Source organism: Kogia breviceps, chromosome 1 (genome assembly GCF_026419965.1).
Source record: "Kogia breviceps isolate mKogBre1 chromosome 1, mKogBre1 haplotype 1, whole genome shotgun sequence".
NCBI classification, from domain to species: Eukaryota; Metazoa; Chordata; class Mammalia; order Artiodactyla; family Physeteridae; genus Kogia; species Kogia breviceps.
The window spans coordinates 28,741,679-28,759,907 of record NC_081310.1 but is presented as its reverse complement, the minus strand read 5'-3'; the positions used below and the strand labels follow the sequence as shown (position 1 = coordinate 28,759,907).

The 18,229-nt window shown below is 38.7% G+C and overlaps 1 protein-coding gene across 1 annotated transcript; it reads left to right on the top strand.

The window, feature by feature from the left end:
* Nucleotides 1-6,680: 6,680 nt before the first annotated feature.
* On the top strand, nucleotides 6,681-15,616 carry PTGS2 (prostaglandin-endoperoxide synthase 2). The gene is made up of 10 exons (XM_059076672.2): nucleotides 6,681-7,368; nucleotides 8,991-9,107; nucleotides 9,227-9,370; nucleotides 10,276-10,419; nucleotides 10,844-11,025; nucleotides 11,655-11,738; nucleotides 11,849-12,095; nucleotides 12,583-12,869; nucleotides 13,338-13,485; nucleotides 13,636-15,616. Exons 1-10 carry the CDS (start codon nucleotides 7,317-7,319, stop codon nucleotides 14,043-14,045), a joined length of 1,815 nt encoding a protein of 604 aa, XP_058932655.1. The 5' UTR covers nucleotides 6,681-7,316; the 3' UTR covers nucleotides 14,046-15,616.
* Nucleotides 15,617-18,229: the final 2,613 nt, after the last annotated feature.

Here is an 18,229-nt window from a genome sequence, read left to right as displayed (position 1 = left end):
TTCAAAAATTTTAAATGTCCCTTGTTATTTCTAATTTGACCCATGTGTTGTTTAGAAGTGTGTTGGGTAATATCCAAATATTTTGGGATTTTCCAGTTATCTTTCTGGTTATTGATTTCTAGTTTAAGTCCACTGTGGGCTGATACATTGTATGATTTTTATTGTTCTAAATTTGTTAAGGTTTTTTTTTTTTTAATGGTACAGAGGTGGTCTATTTTTGTGTATTTTCCATGTAATCTTGAGAAGAATGTGTATTCTGTTGTTGTTGGATAAAGTAGTCTATAGATGTCAATTATATCCAGTTGACTGATAGTGCTGTTGAGTTCAGCTATGTTCTTACTGATTTTCTGCTTGCTAGATCTGTCCATTTTTGATAGAGAACTGTTGAAGTCTCCAACTATTATAGTGGCTTCATCTATCTCTCCTTACAGTTCTATTTCTATCATTTTTTTTACTTCATGTATTTTGACATTGTGTTGTTAGGCACATACACATTAAGGATTGTTATGTCTTCTCAGAGAATTGACCCCTTTACATTATGTAATGTACCTCTTTGTCCATGGTAAGTTTCCTTGCTCTGAAGTCTGTTCCATCTGAAATTAATATAGCTACTACTGCTTTCTTTTAATTAGAGTTAGCATGGTATATTTTTCTCCATCCTTTTACTTCATATATGTCTTTATAGTTAAGGTGGGTTTCTTGTAGAAACCATATAGGTGGGTCTTCTTTTTTAATCCACTCTGATAATCTCTGTCTTTTAATTGGTATATTTGTACCACTGTAGTTTAAAGTGATTACTGATATAGCTGGATTAATAACTATCATATTTGTTATTGTTTTCTACTTGTTGCTCTTGTATTCTGTTCCTATTTTTGTCTTCCATTCTTTTTTTTCTGCTAATTGTGGTTTTCATTGAGGATTTTATATGATTCTATTTTCTTTTCCTCCTTAACATATCAATTATACATAAAACAATTTTTATAGTGGTTGCCATATACATTTACAACTAATCCAACTCCATTTTCAAATAACATTATACCACTTTATGGATAGTGAAAGTGATTCATGACAAAATATTCCTAATTCCTCCCTCTCATCCTTTGTATCATTGCTGTAATTTACCTCCTACACTTAAGCTATCATCCTCAAATACATCTTTGCCATTATTATTTTGAACAAACTGTAACCTGTTAGATTAATTAAAAATAAGAAGAATAAAAGTTTTTATTTCACCTTCACTTATTCTTTGCTAATGCTCTTTGTTCTTCTGTAGATCTGAGATTCTGACTTATGTCATTTTCCTTCTCACTGAAGAACTTCTTGCAAGACAGATCTACTGGCCATAAATTCCCTCAAATTTCGTTTGTCTGAGAAAATTTGTTCCTTCAGTTTTGAAGGATAATTTCCTAGGATAATTTCCTAGGTTGGTGATTTTATTTTTTTTTTGTTTCAAAACTTTAAATATTTTATTTCATTCTGTTCCTGCTTGCATGGTTTCTGAGAAGTAGGATGTAATTCTTAACCTTGCTCCTCCATATATAGTAAGGTATTTTTTTTTCTCTAACTTCTTTCAAGATTTTTTCCTTTATATTTTATTTTCTGCAGTTTTACTATGATATGCCTAGGTATGGTTTCATTGGCACATTCCTACTTGATGTTCTCTGAGCTTCCCGGATATGTGGTTTGGTGCCTGACATTAACTTAGGGAAATTCTCAGTCAGAAAATTCTGTTTCTTTCTCTCTTTCTTCTCCTAGTCTATTCCCATTATACCTATGTGAGACCTTTTGCAGTTCTTCAACAGTTCTTGACTATTTTTTATGTTTTTTACAGTATTTTTTCTCTTGGTATACTTTTCCTTTTCAGTTTTGGAAGTTTCTACTGACATATCCTCAAGCTCAGAGATTCTTTCCTCAAACATGTCCAGTCGACTTGGAAGCCCATCAAAGGTGTTCTTCATTCCTGTTATAATGTTATTGATCTTTAGCATTTCTTCTTTATTTTTTCTTAGAATTTCCATCTCTCTGTTTATATTACCCATCTGTTCTTGCATATTCACTACTATTCTATTGGCACTCATGATCTGATTATTTCCAATATCTCTGCCATATCCCTGAGTCTGGTTCAGATGCTTGCTCTGTCTTTTCAAATTGTTCTTTTGCCTTTCAGCATGACTTGTCATTTTGGGCAAGGTGTACTGGGTGAAAAGAACTCTGGTAAATAGGCCTTTAGTAATGTGGTAGGGAGGTGTGGGGGAGGAGGAGTCTTCTAGAGTCCTGTGATCAGTTTTCAGTCTTTTAGTGAGTCTGTGCCTCTGAGCTGTGAATGTCACAAGTGCTAAGTGGGACATGGCTAGAGGGTGATGGAGTTGAGTATATCCTTTCCCCTAGGTCATTTAGGCTCTGATAAAATTCCCATAGTTTAGGCTCTGGTAAGATAGTTTCTTTTGAGTGCAGGCCTAATTAAAAAGAACATAATGCTCTGGCATATTTCAAAATGGTTACACACCCCCCACCCCCTAAGGGGGATTTTTTTTTTTTTTTTCCTAATATTGACAGTGGGAACCTGGTAGAATTTCAGGAAGTAAAACTCACAAAAATGAATGGACCCCCTGGAATTTTTAACTCTCATATTTACGCAAATTGAGCATCCAGCAATTCCTCAATTACACTTCGGGTTTTCCTACATAGGCACTGGTATCTATGGAGGTTTCTGCCTGTGGGTTTCTGTTCTGGTAAATTGTGCTTCTCTGTATGGCCAGTCTCCAATTTTGAGGGCAGTTTTTTATCCTGTCACCTCACTTCTTTGAGGGATCTAAGAAGAGCATGGAGTTTTCAGTTTGTTCAGATTTTTATTTGTTAGGATAGAGAGGCAACTTCCAAGCTCCTTACAAGCTGGGTCAGAAACTGGACATGCTAAACCTGATATTTAATTGGTGAGTGTGCTCTCATCACGCTGGCCCTAGCACACCCTGCTCACACTCTCTTGCACTTCCTTATCCCCTTTTGGGATTCCTAGCTCCGACACAAAGACCATGTTCAATCTACCTTGGCTCGCCTTAGTAGTTATGATATACAACCATGGAAAGTGAAGAAAAAGAAAAATCTATCAGGGAACTGAGTAGAGAAAAAGAAGATAATTTTTTTTTTTTATAAAACTCAGAAGTAGAAATTATTTGGTATTTCTTCATTGGTTTATTTTAACAAGGATTTTTTTAAATTAAAAAAATGTTTATCCTTGTCAACTGAAAAAACAGAAGGACAACCTAAAAGTTGAGAATTATGTGTTATTCAGTGGACTTAAGCCCAGGACACAAAGGTAAGAGAGGAGCCAGGATATACAGGAGTTTTTGCAAAAAACAAACAAATAAACAAAAAACCCAAAACATACCAAAAAAACCCCCAAAACCCAGGTAGTGGAAAGTCAAAAGATTCCTGCTAATTGAAGAAAACCAGACATCTCACGTTAATGAATTTAGTGCTTTCCACACATGGGAAGATGCAAGAGTCTGGTTTATTGAAATTATTCCTTTGATAGGGCCACTATCCTATTTTTCTGCACCCTGAATCCCCTCAGGGTACACAGTCAGTGCAGTGGAAGCCTGTTTATCTCCATTCTGAATTCCCCTCAGGGTGCACTGTCCTGCATCATGGGGGAGGGGGGTGGGTCAGTGGCTGAGGGTTTTACATCCTTTGTTTACTGAAATGATAGGTGACGTTCTTTGTCCACATGCTCTTGTTTTTAGCTTTGAAAGTGTAGCCAGGAATGGGTATATAGCGAGGATTTACTAAAAGACTAAAGTAAGGGTCTTTTATGGGTATTTTTTTCTGCCCTTCAGGAAACAGACATACTCTGTGGCATAACCTTACTAAAATGTCTCTTAAGGCAAGATGCAAGATAGCAAAGCTCTTTTTCTAGCCAGCCTGTCACGAATAAAAAAGACAAGTGGGACTTCCCTGGTGGCGCAGTGGTTAAGAACCTGCCTGCCAATGCAGGGGACACGGTTTTGAGCCCTCGTCTGGGAAGATCTCACATGCCGCAGAGCAACTAAGCCCGTGCGCCACAACTACTGAGCCTGCGTGCCACAGCTACTGAAGCCCGCGCGCCTAGAGCCCGTGCTCTGCAAGAGAAGCCACCTCAATGAGAAGCCCGCGCACCACAACGAAGGGTAGCTCCCATTCGCTGCAACTAAAGAAAAGCCTGCGCACAGCAATGAAGACCCAACACAGCCAAAAATAAATTAAAAAAAAAAAAAAAAGACAAGGGGCAATCGCCATTCTCTCTGAGTGAATCACTAAATCAGCCAAAGGAGAAGGGAGGGCAATAGAAACAAGTTCCATGACTAAGACAGTGGATATGAGCATCCTTCCACGTCTGAATGGTAGAACCCTGCTCAAAGTAGTAATATATATCTCCCTTGAAAATGTTAGCTCATTTGGAATTTGGGGTATTAATAGCCTTTATTGTTCATTTTCTTTTAGCTCATATGAATGGCTTATCACTTCAATTAACACATTTCATTCCTTTTTAGTATATTCATGAAAGTTAAATTTCAAATGAATACTGCATATGTGGACTTTTAAGAACATTATAACATCAGACACAAAATCTACTAAGTGATCTTCACAGCAATCAGAGAGAAAAAGAAGTTGATAAAAAATGAAGCAGCAGAAGGGGGCAGTAAAACTCAACGGAATGCTCTGGAAGATTTTTAATATGCTTTCTTATTTTCGCTTTATACAGAGAATTTCCTAACGAATTTCAGAGACTGTGTAAAAAAATGTATCTGTATATAACAGATACATATATTTATCTAAAATGTACACAGAAACACTAAATATATACCCAAATGAGAGTTATAATTTTTACATAATCATAACCTTATTTTTTATGGTGTGACATATAGCATAATAATCATAGTACTTTTCTACATAAGACAGGTTTAGCCATTTTGATTTGGTTTGGGACATTTAACATTCCCCCATGACCAGCATCTCCAAATATACTTTCCATTTTATTTTATTGTCTCAGACTTGTCAAAATTAATAAATCACTATTGTTTTTCTTGAAGCCCATAATTGGACTTCCTTCCTAAACTGCACCCATCCTTAAAATGTCATTTTCTCCTTGAACTATTTTCTGACTGCATAGGTACATGCAACTCTCTCTACTCTATTGTGCTATAGAAGTTACAGATTAAACCAAGTACTTTAACCAAATAGATGTTTTTTAATTGAATTTCCACTATGAAATGGAATTCAATTTCTTTAAGTTCCAAGTAGTCTAAATGTGATTATTCTCTATGCTGTTTTGTTCTCACCTTTGAATTCAGCCTCTCTGCAAACAACAGAACACACTTATATACACAGTAGGTATATATACTTATATACATAGTAGGTATACAATTAAGCTCTGATGAGGACAATGATGACGATGACTTCAAAATGAATTCAGGATTACCATATAAAATTTTAGTATACTTAAGAATTCAGAGTATGAATTCTTCCTTCGCATCTAACCAAGCTCAAATTAGTAGTCTTAAATATCAACTTAAAATTTGAGTAGATACATCCTACTCACTTAAAATGAAACAGAAAATTGGAATTATTAAAAGAGATTATATTTTTAAATCTATGCTCTTAGTTGAAATTTCATGTAAGACTCAGTACAATAAATGGGAGTGTTACAAATGGAATGTTTAAATATGTCTAGAGGAGAAAGTCTTCCTGGGTGAGATGGAATTTTAGCCATTTGTGTCTCATGTAGAATCAGATAATGTGTACATTAAGCAAAATACTTTTTAAAAAAAATCCAGTGTCTTTTTTTAAAGGCTCTACAACGCTGCTACTTTTTTTTTCTTTTCTCTTTTTGTTAGCATTTTACCTTCACACACCCTCCCAACCACCACCAAAAGGTAGATGTTAAACAAATGTAAAGGATGATGAAATTCAAAATTGTCAAAATCACCCTTCTTTTACATCCATTCCATCCAAATTTCTCATCAAATTACCTTCCAAAATGAGAATAGAAAATTGGCCCTAATAAGCCCAGACAATTGAAAAGTAAATGTAATGTATTTTAATCCTTTGTCACAACTCATCATCCTGGAAAAGTAGGCAGAAAAGACAAAAAAGCAAACTTTAAAAATCTACTTCCTTTTATTTGTATCTCCTGTGAAGGGCTGGCGACCCAAATACTGGAAACGACGCGGCAGAGAAAGAAATGCATTAAAGCAGAAGTTTGGGACGTTTAGCATCCTTGCAGATCCTGGTCACCTCCGCTTCCCTGGTTCATCGGAGAGGAAAGTTTATAGCGGTGACCCTTCGATCCCAGATTGACTATTTACAGGATAAGCACTCAGGATCGGTATTGAGGAGAGGAATTTACCTTTATTTCCCCCTCTCCAAGAAGCAACGTCGGGGTAGTGGCATGGAAAACAGCATTTCTTATATTAAAAACAACTCAGCTATAAAGAGAAGCTACAGATATGTACTCTGACTATAGCTATCACATTTCATTAGGTCAAGTAAAAATCTAAAAAAAATTCAAATGTATGTATGTGTGTGCTGAATCTACAGGAGGATGAGTGGTCAGTGAAATCATGACACGTTTGAAATACACGACATGAGTAAAACATGTCAGCCTTTTTTGGGCCCACTCTCCCCAGTCAGTCCAGACTGTGTCTTCTTCGGCCCCCCAAAGGCTAGGGACCAGACCAGGGGGCGGGGGCGCGCAAGGGGATTCCCTGCGCTCCGGAACCTCCAGGCCCCTCTGATTCCGGGAAAGGAAGCCCAGGGGGCCGCCCTTCCCCCTCAAGAAGATCTGCCTCGGTACCAGGTCTTGGAAGCCTGGGTCAAAGACCCGATACAAGGAAAGGAATCTGGCGCGAAGCCCGGCGCCGGGGGCGGAGAACCCCAGGGAGGGGCTCAGGAAGATCTAAGTGGGGAGGGGGCGATCCGCTTTGCACCCACCTTGGGGAAGCCGAGCGCAACCTCCCAGGTTTCCGATTTTCCAGTTTGCGTGCGTAAAAAAATCCTACCCCGACCCAGGCGGGTCTTACGCAATTATTTAAGTGGAGAGAGAGAGGAAAAGTTTTGGAGGGGGGAGAAGGAAAGGCGGAAAGAAACAGTCATGCCGTCACGTGGGCTGTTTTCACGCATAAAAGGAAGGTCCTCTCCGTTAGCTTTCAGTTGTCAAACGACTCGCAGCGACCATCAGAGGACGCTCAGGAGCTCTGCACCGCGCCTTCTCCAGCTGGACAGGCGGGAACCACACAGCGCAACGCCTCCGCCGGTCCCGCGCCCCTCCCGCAGCCGAGATGCTCGCCCGCGCGCTGCTGCTCTGCGCCGCCCTGGCACTCTGTGGTGCAGGTGAGTGAGTACCTGGGCGCCCGGCACCTGGCACTCCGCGGCTCCGTACACCCGGGTGGAGTTTCCGCTCTGACTTCTCCAGGGAACTCTAGGTATTCTGAATACCCTCGGAAGACAGAGGCTGTATGTATGACTTTGCAAAGAGGCTGGACCACTCGAGTCCAAATAAACTGGACGGACAGCTCAGCTTTGCCATCAGCTCTGATCGTCATGGGTCACTTACTTAACCCGTCCGAGTCTCACTTTTCTCATCTGCTAAATAGGAATAGTGATACTAATTTGCAGGTTGTCATAAGACAGAATCTGATCAATATATGCGAGATGTTTTTTTTTAATAGTACCTACTGTTATTGAATGGAAATAATTGTGTTAAATACACTCGTTAGTGCTTTCCTGCCCCAGGGAAGTCCAGATTTTTACTTTGAAATTTTCTCTGCTTTTTTTTTTTTGGCCGCAGTGCGCGGCTTGCGGGATCTTAGTTTCTTGACCAGGGATGGAACCCAGGCCCTCAGCAGTGAGAGCAGAGTCTTAACCATTGGACCGCCAGGGAATTCCCTGGTTTTTTTTGTTGTTGTTGTTTAATGTAAATTAAGTCATGCCACTTTAATACTGCAAACCATTCAATGATTTCCCTTGACACATGGAATAAAACCCAAATTCCCATAGGACCTACATGATCTGCCTTTGCCTTTTTTTTTTTTTTTTTTTTTTTTGCGGTACGCGGGCCTCTCACTGTTGTGGCCTCTACCGTTGCAGAGTGCAGACTCCGGACGCGCAGGCTCAGCAGCCATGGCTCACGGGTCTAGTCGCTCCGCGACATGTGGGATCTTCCCAGATGGGGGCACGAACCCGTGTTCCCTGCATCGGCAGGCGGACTCCCAACCACTGCGCCACCAGGGAAGCCCCTGCGTCTGTCTTTTCTGAACTTGCCTTCCACCTCTCCTCCTAGCTTTGCTTCTGCCACACTCTCAAACATGGCTCAGGGCCTTTGCACTAGTTTTCCTCTCAACTTGGAATGTTCTTTGTCCAGATCTTTCAACAGCTTTGAGTTCTGACAAAAACAAAAAGAAAACAAACAAACAAAAAACTTAAATTTTGATTAATGTACTAGATCTATTCACTTTAATTTTGGAAGTCCTACTTCTTTGAGCCTCTTAAAAAGGCTAATTTGAACATCTAAAAAGTTACGAAGAAAAGCTTAGCAACATTCCACCAATATGTCTAGTGGAATATTCTGTTACCTTTATTTAGAATAGGAAGTTGGTATTTCTACATTATAACCATCATAACCATTCTGTGACACAGGCAAGCAAAAAAAAAAATAGTTTTCCCATGACTACCTGTATATTTCTTGAACTTTTTTTATCATAAAGTTGACTCATAGTAAGTAAATCATTAAATGTTTAAGTCAAGATTAAGACACTGAAGAATGACTTATTCACTGTCTTTACTTTCTTTTTTTTAAATTCGGGTATAGTTGTTTTACAATGTGTTAATTTTTACTATACAGCGAAGTGGAGTTCCCTGTGCAATATAGCGGGTTCTTATTAGTTATCTATTTTATACATATATGTCATATATATGACGTATATATCAATCTCATTGTCTTTACTTTATTGTAGCAAATCCTTGCTGTTCCAGTCCATGCCAGAATCGAGGTGTATGTATGAGCATAGGATTTGACCAGTATAAATGTGACTGTACCCGAACAGGATTCTATGGTGAAAACTGTACCACACGTAAGTTTGTTTTGGGGTGGCCTCATTTGGAATGGGGATATATACAGTTAATCATTTTACAGAATTGTGTCTTATAATGAGGTCCCATTAATTTCTCCCTTTTTTTTTCCTCATTGCAGCTGAATTTCTGACAAGAATAAAATTATTCCTGAAACCGACTCCAGACACAGTGCACTACATACTTACGCACTTCAAGGGAGTCTGGAACATTGTCAATAACATTCCCTTCCTGCAGAATATGATTATGAGATATGTGTTGATATGTAAGTACAAATCACTTTCTAGGGCTTTCAGCAGCCTCAAAGAAAAATGTACTTTATAAAACTTTAGATTTTTAAACTTAATCCAAAACATATTTAAATATACCATTTTAGTTTGCCTTCTGTCTTAATGGCCAAAAACATTGACATCTGAATCCCTTCAAGTTTATAAAGTTCTGTCTCACAGTCAGAATTCAACTTAAAATCCTGCATACCTGCATACCTCTTCTAACCTTCACTGTTCTTGACTATTTGTGGAGGAAGTGTGGTCTAGTTGTTTATTGAATGCCCATGGGCCACAGAATTGCACCCATTAAAATAAATGGATAATTTGGATTGGGGTCAGCAAGAAAATACCTTTATTTCTAAAGGGAGTGTCAAGCCCAGACATTCCTCATAGGCCTCTTGAGCAGTAAGTGGATGGTTATCTGAAAAATCAAGATGGCTGAACCATACTGTTTTCTGTAAAGTATATATACGTTATCAAAGATGCATTCTAGGGCTTCCCTGGTGGCGCAGTGGTTGAGAATCCGCCTGCCGATGCAGGGGACACGGGTTCGTGCCCCGGTCCGGGAAGATCCCACATGCCGCGGAGCGGCTGGGCCCGTGAGCCATGGCCGCTGAGCCTGCGCGTCCGGAGCCTGTGCTCCGCAACGGGAGAGGCCACAACAGTGAGAGGCCCGCATATCACACACACAAAAAAAAGATGCATTCTAATGAATCACTCTTTCCTCTTTTTTGAGTACCAGTGGCAGTTAGGCCTTCAAGTATAACTGTTTTAAAACAGAGTATCTTTGTTGGAATTAAATTCACTCTAGTGCCACTTTGCACATTTTACAATAAAAATGAACATTGATTTGCCTTGCATGTGGGAACAAATAACAGGTTTTTTTCTCCTCAAATTTCAGCGAGATCACATCTGATTGACAGCCCACCAACTTATAATGTGCACTATGGCTATAAAAGCTGGGAAGCCTTTTCTAACCTGTCCTATTACACCCGAGTTCTTCCTCCTGTGCCTGATGACTGCCCAACACCCATGGGTGTGAAAGGTGAGTGAGAGGAAGCAGTTAGAGGTGTATTAACTGTAACTGGGATTGGATTGCTACCTAGAAAATTTGAACATAAATCATGATTTATTTGCTAATAGAGCCATTTTTTCCTTATGGATATCTCTGGAGATTTTTTGAAAGTGTGAGTTCATGTAAACTACTCCATGAAAGTGAATGGGCATTTTGGTATGATGTCATGATGTTTTCAAATTCTATCATTAAAACTGAATTAATACTAAACAAAATAGATTAAAATATTCAATAAGAAGTTGTTCGCCTGTATTTTAGAACTTCCATTTATATTATGATCCTGTTCAAGGTTGTACTTCTCCTATAAGTGAAAAGGACCCTGGTTAATTGACAGTCACTCTCTGCTTCCTTGAATATATAGATGGATTCTTATCTTGGCTTTCTCATTTTTCAGGAAGGAAAGAGCTTCCTGATTCAAAAGAAGTTGTGGAAAAAGTACTTCTAAGAAGAAAGTTCATCCCCGATCCCCAGGGCACAAATATGATGTTTGCATTCTTTGCCCAGCACTTCACCCATCAGTTTTTCAAGACAGATCATAAGCGAGGACCAGCTTTCACCACGGGACAGGGCCATGGGGTAAGACAGAGTTAAATCAAAATTAGTAGCAAATCATAGTTCTAGCTATAAGAACCTTAATGGAGTTTCCATTTTAATTCACTGGTTTGGTAAAAATACAAAAACAAACACACATACACACATACTTACATACATATATACAGATTATTATTTTTAGTTTGGCTCTTATATTTTTAGTTTAAAATATTGGCACTGCAAAAGGTTGTCTTCAAAAACATTTGTACCCTGATTATGCTGCCTTAAATATTATAAGGTGAGGTTTTTGCAGCATTATTATCTCTTGGATTTCAGTGACATAGCTTCAAGTTATTGATAAGAATTTTATATCAAACATTTTCTGCTGCTTTTTAAAAGAAATACCATATAATTATAGTGAAACTTATGATATAAGCTCCATATGAGACACTAATAGGTGACATATTTAGGAGACATAATATTTAGGTTTGTAGGTTTTACTAGCTTCAGTGGATAAACAAGTTAATTTATTATTTTTGGCTGTGAAAAATGTGTTGACAAATTTTAATGAAAGCAAACTAAATCCTCAAGTTATTTAGTGATAAATACATCATAGACACTTTACATAAGAGTAAACAACAGCAACAAGTTAAAAATTTTCCATAATCTTCTAGGTGGACTTAAATCATGTTTATGGTGAATCTTTGGAGAGACAGCATAAACTACGCCTTTTCAAGGATGGGAAAATGAAATATCAGGTTTGTTCCATTTAAATATTAAGAATTAATTATGACTCACCACCCACCTATGTGCAAAATCTCTAATGATTAAAATGTGTTTCTTACCTCTTGTTACTGTTATGTTTTAGATAATTGGTGGTGAAATGTATCCTCCCACAGTCAAAGATACTCAGGTCGAGATGATCTACCCCCCTCATGTTCCTGAACACCTGCGGTTTGCTGTGGGGCAGGAAGTCTTTGGTCTGGTGCCTGGTCTGATGATGTACGCCACAATTTGGCTGCGGGAACATAACAGAGTGTGTGATGTGCTTAAGCATGAGCATCCAGAATGGGACGACGAGCGGTTGTTCCAGACGAGTAGGCTAATACTGATAGGTAAGCAGCAAGAAGAGCAAATCATTTAAATAAAACCCTCTTCCCGGGCTTCCCTGGTGGCGCCGTGGTTGAGAGTCCGCCTGCCGATGCAGGGGACACCGGTTCGTGCCCCGGTCCGGGAAGATCCCACGTGCCACGGAGCGGCTGGGCCCGTGAGCCGTGGCCGCTGCGCCTGCGCGTCCGGAGCCTGTGCTCCGCAGTGGGAGAGGCCACAACAGTGAGAGGCCCGCATACCGCAAAAAAAAAAGAAAAAAAAAAAAAAAACCCTCTTCCCCAGAGAAAACTAACTTTGCTAGGTTTTCAGTAATTCTGGGGGCATGTAGTGCACGTAAAATCACGTGCTCCATATTCACTCAATTCTTGAGCTTTTGAGGGTGAAAAAGAAAATACAGAAAGTGAAGGAATGGCAAATTAACAATTGCATTTCGGTTGCTTGAACGTTTGCGAGAAGGAATTCATGTGCTAAATGTTTCTTGTGTGCCAATAGGAGAAACTATTAAGATTGTGATTGAAGACTATGTACAGCACCTGAGTGGCTATCACTTCAAACTGAAGTTTGACCCAGAGCTGCTTTTTAACCAACAATTCCAGTACCAAAACCGTATTGCTGCTGAGTTTAACACACTCTACCACTGGCATCCCCTTCTGCCTGACACCTTTCAGATTGATGGCCAGGACTACAACTATCAGCAATTTATCTATAACAACTCCCTCTTACTGGAACACGGCCTCACTCAGTTTGTTGAATCATTCACCAGGCAGATTGCTGGCAGGGTAAGCATTATTATTGAAAAACAAAACAAAACAAAGGACTAGTCAGTAACTAGAATTTCTGCCGCAGAAATTATTTTTCTTGAACTTACTAAAAGAGTAATTATTTGCTAGTAATATTCTTTCCTTGAAATAAGAAGCCTAACATATAATCTCGATTATAATATAATGTTACCATTATAATCTAGATCATAGAAATATTCTATAAATATTCCAAACTTTAAGTCTCAGCTGGGAGCTGGGGCATCAGTCTTACGTACTTGGTACCCAAGGGATGCTTTTAAAATAGAAATCTGGGAATTCCTTGGTGGTCCAGTGGTTAGGACTTCACACTCTCACTGGCCAAGGGCACAGGTTCAATCTCTGGTCAGGGAACTGAAGGCCGTGCGGCAAGGCCAAAAAAAGGAAAAAAAAAATCTTAAATATGCCTAAAACTCATTTGTGTTCTACAATGTAATTCATTTTCAACAGGTTGCTGGTGGTAGGAATCTTCCAGTTGCAGTAGAGAAAGTATCAAAGGCTTCAATTGACCACAGCAGAGAGATGAAATACCAGTCTTTTAATGAGTACCGCAAACGCTTTCTGCTGAAGCCTTATAAATCATTTGAAGAACTTACAGGTGAGAAACAGTTTCTAAAACTTCTTCAAAGAGTCAAGGGGCAAATGGAAACGGCAGAAGTTGAAAGCAAATTGAGCAAGGGATAAGACATTTTTTTTATTTTGTAAAAGTTTTACATTGGTTGTATCTCTGTCCTTGTCACCTTCACAGGAGAGAAGGAAATGGCTGCAGAGTTAGAAGCACTCTATGGTGACATTGATGCCATGGAGCTGTATCCTGCTCTTCTGGTAGAAAAGCCTCGACCAGACGCCATCTTTGGGGAGACCATGGTAGAAGTTGGAGCACCATTCTCCTTGAAAGGACTTATGGGTAATCCTATATGTTCTCCTGAGTACTGGAAGCCTAGCACTTTTGGTGGAGAAGTAGGTTTTAAAATCATCAACACTGCCTCAATTCAGTCTCTCATCTGCAATAATGTGAAAGGCTGTCCTTTTACCTCATTTAGTGTTCAAGATCCACAGCTCACCAAAACAGTCACCATTAATGCAAGCTCTTCCCACTCTGGACTAGATGATATCAACCCCACAGTACTACTAAAAGAACGTTCAACTGAACTGTAGAAGCTGATTGATCATATTTATTTATTTATATGAACTATTTCTTTTAACTTAATTATTTAATATTTATGTTAAACTCCTTGTGTTACTTAACATCTCTGTTAAGGAGAAAGGGGTCATACTTGTGAAAATTTTCATGTTGATTTTAAAGATGTCTTCAAGTTAAAGGGGGAAAACAGTTTTCATTCTTTTGTACAGTCCAATGAGAAATGAGTGTGACATCTTTTTACTTGAATTTCAACTTATAATAAGAACAAAAGCTAAGATGTTTGAACATTTAAATGCTGTTACAAGATGACAAAATGCTGCACATTTCTTTCTACACTATCGATATTTCCAAGGTGTCTTCCATGATGTGTGAGAAGCACTACCTACTCAATGATCATTTTATGATCTTTTGGCCATTTTCTGATTAGTTTACTTCTATTTTGTTTTCCTGGTTTTAAGGTCTGAGTTTGTCTTTCTTTGGACTCTATACTTTCTTACCTGAACTTATGCAGGTTTTCAGAAAAAGCTCAGCTCAGGACTACTACAGAAGGCCTTTACAAGAAGGTATACACTCATTTTAAGTGAAAGGCAGAGAACTTTGTGAATAATTTAAAACCAAAGTAGCCTTATAGAGGCTAATAGCTTAGAACTGTAGGGGCTTCTCAACAGTAAGAAAGTTATTCCTATTCTAATGAATGTCCATTCTCACTTAAAAACAAAACTAAATTGCTGAATAGTTCCCAGGAAAACAATGCTTCTTTTCCACATCTCATTGTCAGCTGACATTTTCTGGTACTGTATATTAATTTAATTTATTTAAGACTATTATTTATGTCTTAGGATGGTTATTATAAACTGGGTTTAAGGCTGCATTGATTTTTTTTCCTGCATTATATCAGAATCAATGTATCTTTTGGGATTACCTCTGAATTATTAATACAAGACAAATAATTGGCTTAAAATTTGTGAATACATTTATTTAGGAATCCAACTTTAGTATACTGAGATGTAAAGTTGGAATTTGTCTTTAAGGTTTACCTATACACCAGCCCACAGAGAATGTTGCCTCATTAGCCTGGATGTGCTATAATAAGACTGATAATTTTGTACATTTTTGAAGGACCTGTGAATGTTTCATTAATTCATTCACCCATAACTTTCTGGGGGGCCATTCTATGCAAAGAACTGTGGGTTTTAATATTTTTAAATCAAGCACTGATTACAGATAACATCAGTATTTATGTAAATAATTGAAAAAATATGCCTCAGGCAGAGGGAGAAAATAAAATTTCATTAAAGAGAAATAACTCAGGGGGAACTTTTAAGGTTTTATGTTATTAAGAAAGAGTCAATAGTAGAAGGGCTTGTATAAAAAACTGTTAACTTGATTTTAAAAAACTGATTTGTTAATATCTGAATGACTGAATCTGGGAATTTGGAATATGTGTTGAATGTTTTGGTGCCTCAGACAAATGTATGATTAAATTAATTTATGTAAACTGTAAGTGTTGAAACAAATGTCTTTTATTTTTGTACTATTTAAGAACTGAAAATCTCTTCTAAAATAAATTTTGACTGTTGCTGAATATCTTTGTCATGAGATGATTTCTGTAAGGCATTATTATTCTCCTATCTCTTCCAAACTGGACTGGCCCTTAATGAAATGGTTCTGCCCTCAGTCATACAGAAGCTTCTTAAGGTCACTATCATCTCTCATTCGCGGCAACACTGTATTAGAAAATGTGTGCTCTGTGCTATAGGGGATAGCCAGACTTGTTTTCATTGCCTAGTCTTAGAAGAGGAAAAAAAAAAAAAACCAAGTATACAAAAGGCAAAGAATAAGACAAAGTTACTAAGGAGGTACAAAATTTAACAGGAAGTTCAAAGAGGGAAAGATTATGTTCAGTTGGGTAAATCATTGAAACCTGGCTCATTGGCTTCTGTCATTCCCTACTCTTGATATCTTGGTAATTTCAATATCCACATGGACTGCATATTAACATCCTGCCTGGGCTCTCTTGTCCTCAACTCCAGTGTTGCCTTCTTCCATAGTTCCTATGGTCTTACAGACCTTGATCTCATTAATTACTGCACCATTTCCAAAATTTTAATTTCATTCATCTTCCTTTATTCCCAACACTTCCAGCTCACTTATTTTAGTACTTATACTCTAACATCTAACTTCAGTTTCACTGAGCCTATTGATTCACCACACCTCATCACTATCTTTCACCTCTTATCTCCTCATTTCCTTCCTTAGCATCTAACTCAGATTCCATTGCCCATGTTTGGACTCCCTCATTTCTTGGTCTACTCTCCACTGTACTTAACTGGCACAACTTAATTTCATCCATAAGCAGATTATTTGACTTCTCAGTAGCATTCAACACAAATGTCTATAGGTTCTTTACTGAAAGATTTTCTTTCTTGGCTTCATGGTTTCAAACTCTCATCTTTCTTCCATTTCACAGAGTGTTACTATTCAGAGGATTGTTTGTTTTTTTAAATAAATTTATTTATTTATTTTTGGGTGCTTTGGGTCTTCATTGCTGCAGGCTTTCTCTAGTTGCAGCGAGCGGGGGCTACTCTTCGTTGCGGTGCGCTCGCTTCTCATTGCGGTTGCGGAGCACGGGCTCTAAGCATGCGGGCTTCAGTAGTTGTGGCTCATGGGCTCTAGAGCGCAGGCTCAGTAGTTGTGGCGCTTGGGCTTAGTTGCTCCACGGCACGTGGGATCTTCCTGGACCAGGGCTCAAACCCGCGTCCCCTGCATTAGCAGGCAGATTGCTAACCACTGCGCCACCAGGGAAGTCCCAGGTTGTTTGTTTTTAAAGCTCTTCATACATTACTGTATCTATAAATTGAAGTGTCTTGATTCCCCTTTCTCTTATCTAAACTCTTCTAGGTTAATCCCATCCAAGCTTATAAGTTGAATCACTAATTAATCACTCTCAAATTTGTCTCCAGAACCAACTTCTAACTGTCAATAACTTCTCTACTCAAATTCATAAATTTAATGTCTTACTTTATATCTCTGCCCTCTCAGCACCACATACTCCAAATAATAATCATCCAAAATTAAAGACACCACTACCCCCTAGTTTTCAAGCAAAAATAATCTTTCCTTCACATCCATAGCCAGTCCAGCAGCAATTCTGTCGACTATATCCCACACACAAATCCTAAATCTGTCATTTTCCCTCCAACTCCATGACAACCAACCTAGTTGATGTAATAATCTCTTGATTGGTGTTCCTTCCCTCTTCTATTCTTGCCTCACTCCAAACCGCTCTCCTTACAGCAATGAGAGTGATCACTTTCAAACATAAATCATATTTGGTTGCTTTTTTTTTTGGCCATACCGTGCGGCATGTGGGATCTTAGTTCCCCAACCAGGGATGGAACCCATGCCCCCTGCACTGGATGTGTGGAGTCTTAACCAGGGGACCACCAGGGAAGTCCCAAACATAAATCATATTTTGCCCCTCCCTTCTTTGAAATCTTCTGGTGGTTTTCTATTCCACAATGGATAAATTGAAACTCCTTATCCTGTCCTATGAGGGTCTTAGTGATCTGTCCCTGCCTATACTGGTCACATATACTACAATTCCCCACCCTCGTTCACTCTGGAAAATAGTTTGGGAGTTTCTTGTAAAACAAAAAAAAGTCATTTACGGTATGCATTAGCTTTATATTTACTCTATAACATATGACCACAAACTTACTAGCTTAAAACGACACAAATTTATTACCTACAGTTCTGGAGGTCAGAAGTACGAATAGGTCTTATGGGTTAAAATCAAGCCGTGAGCAGCACTGCGTTTCTTCTGGAAGCTCTAGGGGAAAATCTGTTCCTCACCATTTCCAGCTTCGAGAGGCTACCTGTGATTCCTTGGCTCACGGCTCTTTCTCTGTCTTCAAAGCCAGCAGGGTAGCATCTTCTCACATCTGTGACTCTGACCTTTTTGCCTCCTTCTCATAAAGGCCCTTTTGATTATTTTGAGCCCATGAAGATAACTGAGGAAATTCTCCCCTCCTCAAGATCCTTAATATTTCACATATAAAAAGTCCCTTCTGCCAAGTAAGATAACATATTCACAGATTCTAAGGATTAGGGCATGGACATCTTTGGAGGGCCATTATTTTGCCACCGCATCATACAACCCAGCCATTGCACTCTTAGGCATTTATGCCAGAGAATA

Bases quoted from the DNA above. Each gene is read 5' to 3' on its own strand.
- PTGS2 (XM_059076672.2), top strand. From the start codon at position 7,317: ATGCTCGCCCGCGCGCTGCTGCTCTGCGCCGCCCTGGCACTCTGTGGT. The intron at 7,369-8,990 runs GTGAGTGAGTAC...ACTTTATTGTAG, and splicing joins CCTGGCACTCTGTGGTGCAG to CAAATCCTTGCTGTTCCAGT. The intron at 10,420-10,843 runs GTGAGTGAGAGG...CTCATTTTTCAG, and splicing joins AACACCCATGGGTGTGAAAG to GAAGGAAAGAGCTTCCTGAT.